General features: G+C 53.2%; 1 protein-coding gene across 1 annotated transcript in view; it reads left to right on the plus strand.

Moving 5' to 3' along the window:
• The first annotated feature begins 520 nt into the window (after window positions 1-520).
• Window positions 521-3,736, plus strand: part of LOC142564269 (uncharacterized) — a 7,224-nt gene continuing 4,008 nt past the window's right edge. Inside the window, exons 1-3 of the mRNA XM_075675207.1 lie at window positions 521-1,208; window positions 2,751-2,942; window positions 3,670-3,736. The exon at window positions 3,670-3,736 is cut by the window's right edge and continues 296 nt beyond it. Coding sequence (XP_075531322.1) covers window positions 636-1,208; window positions 2,751-2,942; window positions 3,670-3,736 — 832 coding nt within the window. The 5' untranslated portion in view covers window positions 521-635. The remainder of the gene's footprint in view (window positions 1,209-2,750; window positions 2,943-3,669) is intronic.

Raw genomic sequence — 3,736 nt, forward strand, 5'->3', positions numbered from 1 at the left:
CGATGGTATACCTGCACATTTTCGTTTTCGTTTCTTTACACATCACCTGGGAGTGCGAACGCAACAAAGCATTCCACAAACACGAACACCCGAGTGCGGAGCAATGGGAGAGTCGGCTCACCAGCAGCGAGCTCACGGCCCAAAGGGCCCTAGTGCAGCACGCGAGCGATGCAGCAGGACTCAGTGGATCCTTGGAATAGGGGCCCTCCCTTGCTGAAGAGAAGTCTCAAGTCGCCAGCGCCAAGAAGATGAAGACGGCGGAGACCTCGTAACCGCGAAACTCTTGAAAGACTCAATAAGAGTTTTCACTCACTCACTCACTCACTCACTCACTCACTCACTCACTCACTCACTCACTCACTCACTCACTCACTCACTCACTCACTCACTCACTCACTCACTCACTCACTCACTCACTCACTCACTCACTCACTCACTCACTCACTAAATGAACCCGGCAAATGTTTAATCGTCTTCGTCGCCATTCACCGAAGCTCCACAGCGCGCGCTCGCTCCGCACCTTCGGCTTTTTCGCCCGTGAGCGTCACGAGACTTCGCGTTCTGACGCCCGAACTAAAAACGAACACAGGCAAGCGCCGGCGTTTCAGCGACAAGACCTTCCACGACGCACAGGCATGGAGCACATCCGCGAGTTCGGCCATCCGCACGTCCTGCTGGACGGCGAAGACCTCGTCGCGCTGCGCCTCGAGCAGCCGTGGCCGCCAGACTCGGAGCCGCCCGAGGGCTGCTTCCTGGACCCCGCCGACCGCGGCTTGCTCGTCACCGACGGGGGCTCCCTGGTGGCCTCGACGAGCGTTCTTCTCGGGACGAGCTTCTCGGCCGCCCTGTTCGCCGGATGCACGGCCTTTCAGTTTTCGGACGACGCCTTCGGCGTCGCGGCGAGCCAGCTGCTCCGAACGGCCGACAAGATCTGCGTCGTGCACAACAGGGACCCGGTGCACGGACTCCTCCGCCTGTTCCCCGACGCCAGGGTGCTGGTCCTCATCCACGACCTCGCGGATGAGCCCGACGACGCGGAAGTTGACCGTCCAGGCTGGTTTGCGACCGAACCGCGGGCTGAGTCGTCGTGCCAACAGCCGTCGTACCAACTGAGGATGCTCGTCCGCACCACCGGCGCCGAAGAGACGGAAGATTTCGCCACGATGAGCTGGGAGACCGTGACGTCAGTGCTGTACGCCTGCCCTCAGGTGAGTTCTTTGGAGTACGATTGTAGCGCATACAGACGACGACGCAAGAAGGCGCACAAAAGAGACAAACCCGTGTGCCTTCTTGCGCCCTCGTCTCTATCGTACTCCAAAGTACCGTACCATTGCCGCATTGCAGAACTCGGGGGGGTGTTGAGGGAGGAGGAAAGAGAAAAGTATAAGGCAGGGAGGTTAACCAGAATAACGTCCGGTTGGCTACCCTACACCGGGGGAATGGGAAAGGGTAAAACAAAGATCACAGGGAGAGAGAGAGGAGGGAAGGAAAGAAGGAAATTGCGGCGAGTTCGCTGGCGCGTGTGGTCTTACAGAGACTGTATTAATAGTCACAGATGGTCGCACAAACCCGTCGTCCTTAAGAAACACAAACGCGCCTTCACCGCTTTATGGGCCGAGGGGCGATGGGGGCGGTGTTCCAGCAGCACCTGCACAGAAAGCGGCCGATTGTCCAGTTCCTGGAAAGCTTTGGCAATGTTGAAGATGCCGGTTGCCACCGGCTGGTCGGACTATGCACTGCTTTATTTCGTTCCATGCAAGGTTCACTGAATGTAAGTGGAACCGTCTTGAAAATATGTGGCATTTAGTTGGGGGAGCCTTAGGATTGTATGTGTGATAAAAATTATTTGAATCGTTAAAGCTTTTGCACCCTTAAGTCCCATAAGGCTGACGCCCTCACCTTCAGTAGGCAAGATCGAATTCTTCGTAAAGACAAATAAAGTTTTCTTTCTCGGGGGCCATTTTGTGGCAAGTACAGACATTATGGTAGCAACGAAAGACGACACGAAATCTTCACTATATATATATATATATATATATATATATATATATATATATATATATATATATATATATATATATATATATATATATGTCATAATAGAATTCCTCGGCTTTCTTTATTATATCCTCGAAACTGCAATTGAAATCACCCTGGTTATCCTTCACTGCACAGATCGTGACCCGTACTGACAAAAAGTCCTTACAATGGAGTCGTTCGTTAAGAGCGAATCCCAGCCAACCCTTTTGCTGGACATACTATTAGCGAAGGCGGCCCACCAATGGCCCGGAGCACTTACAAACGAAAAGCTATTGGAATTCGGCCCCTTGTTCTTTCCAATGTCATGTTTTCTTCTCACGGGTATTGCATTGCTGCCCCCCTTCTTTACTGCTTCCTCAATGTTTCTGATGTCGTAATTCAGAATATCTTTTTTATCACCTCTGACAATTCACCCTATGCGATCTCATCTCCAGGTCTCTGGACATGGCCATGTAATACATAGGGCAAATAACCGCGGTGTTCTCACATTCTGTAAGGCGTCAACGGAAAAGAAGTGCAGTCGAGAACCGCAAGGAACTAGGTGGTGTGATGGAATTAGAAGGTTTTCAGATATAGGATAGCGTCCACTGGGACAAGACAGAGATCTTTGTGCCGCGGTGGACGCGACGTAGGATGTCGATGGTGATGATAGTCTAACAATGATGTAATGATGACGATTTTTTTAACGATCACGGGGAATTTATTTGCAGATTCGACGCCTTGACTCCCCCCTCGTTCCGGTGGCATTCGCAATGTTGCCGGATGAGGACCACTGTTCGACGGAGAAGCCCAACTGCCGGGACTTCCGTCACCTCACACTCGATGCCGACTTCTCGGCCACCTTAGAAGACGTCTTCATCAGTCAGGCGGCCGAGCAATTTCCTTTGGTGGAGCATTTGGAGGTATACATACGGTCTCGTGTCGTAAACCGTGTGAGAACGCAATAAGTCGCTTGTCGAGGACGAAAGCCTTCCGAAACCTCGCGGCACAATGAACAGGGTGCATAGAATGCGCAAAGCGCCTGGTCGGCCCGACAACGTCACAGATTCTCCGTGTGGGCGAAGCCATGGCGTCATCCAAAGCGAATGTTTGGTGCGGCCGTTCGCAGCACCAATTTCAAATGTGCCGTGTTGTCAAAACTCGGCGGATTGCGTGACATCCAAAATTGGGCTTGCGCGACGACGGCATAAGCATGAAGCAGTCGCTCTTTTCGGCTCTTCCTCACATGCCCGCGTTTCAGCCTGGCACCGCATGTGGATCGTGTGAGCTCCGTCACGCGACACACGCGGTCGGCGTATGCGCTAGGCCGCGCGGGCTCGATTGTGCGACCGGCTCCATGACCTGATCGCTAAAACATATAGGCGCACTGTCACAGTTGCCGCGCCAACCGGCGCACGCTTTCGCCCTCAAACTTCGATTCAGACGGCGTTGGAGTAACGGCATTCCCGTCTAAGCAATGTGGCCATATTCACACGGCGCATTCATGAGCCCGCTTCAGTGCCACCCGCACTGCCTCACCCTATCATTTGGCAACTGGGAGGCGGCGTGCTCACCGCTATACACTATCGCGTAACATTAGACCTTGGGCAGCCAAAACTGTTTAACCAGAGACTCTCAATCGGCCTGCAGGTAACCCTCTCTTCACTGGAAGATTTCGTCGCCCTCCAAGCCTTCGGCAACCTGCGAAGCCTCTCTG

The sequence above is a fragment of the Dermacentor variabilis genome, chromosome 11 (genome assembly GCF_050947875.1).
Source record: "Dermacentor variabilis isolate Ectoservices chromosome 11, ASM5094787v1, whole genome shotgun sequence".
In the NCBI taxonomy this organism is placed as follows: domain Eukaryota; kingdom Metazoa; phylum Arthropoda; class Arachnida; order Ixodida; family Ixodidae; genus Dermacentor; species Dermacentor variabilis.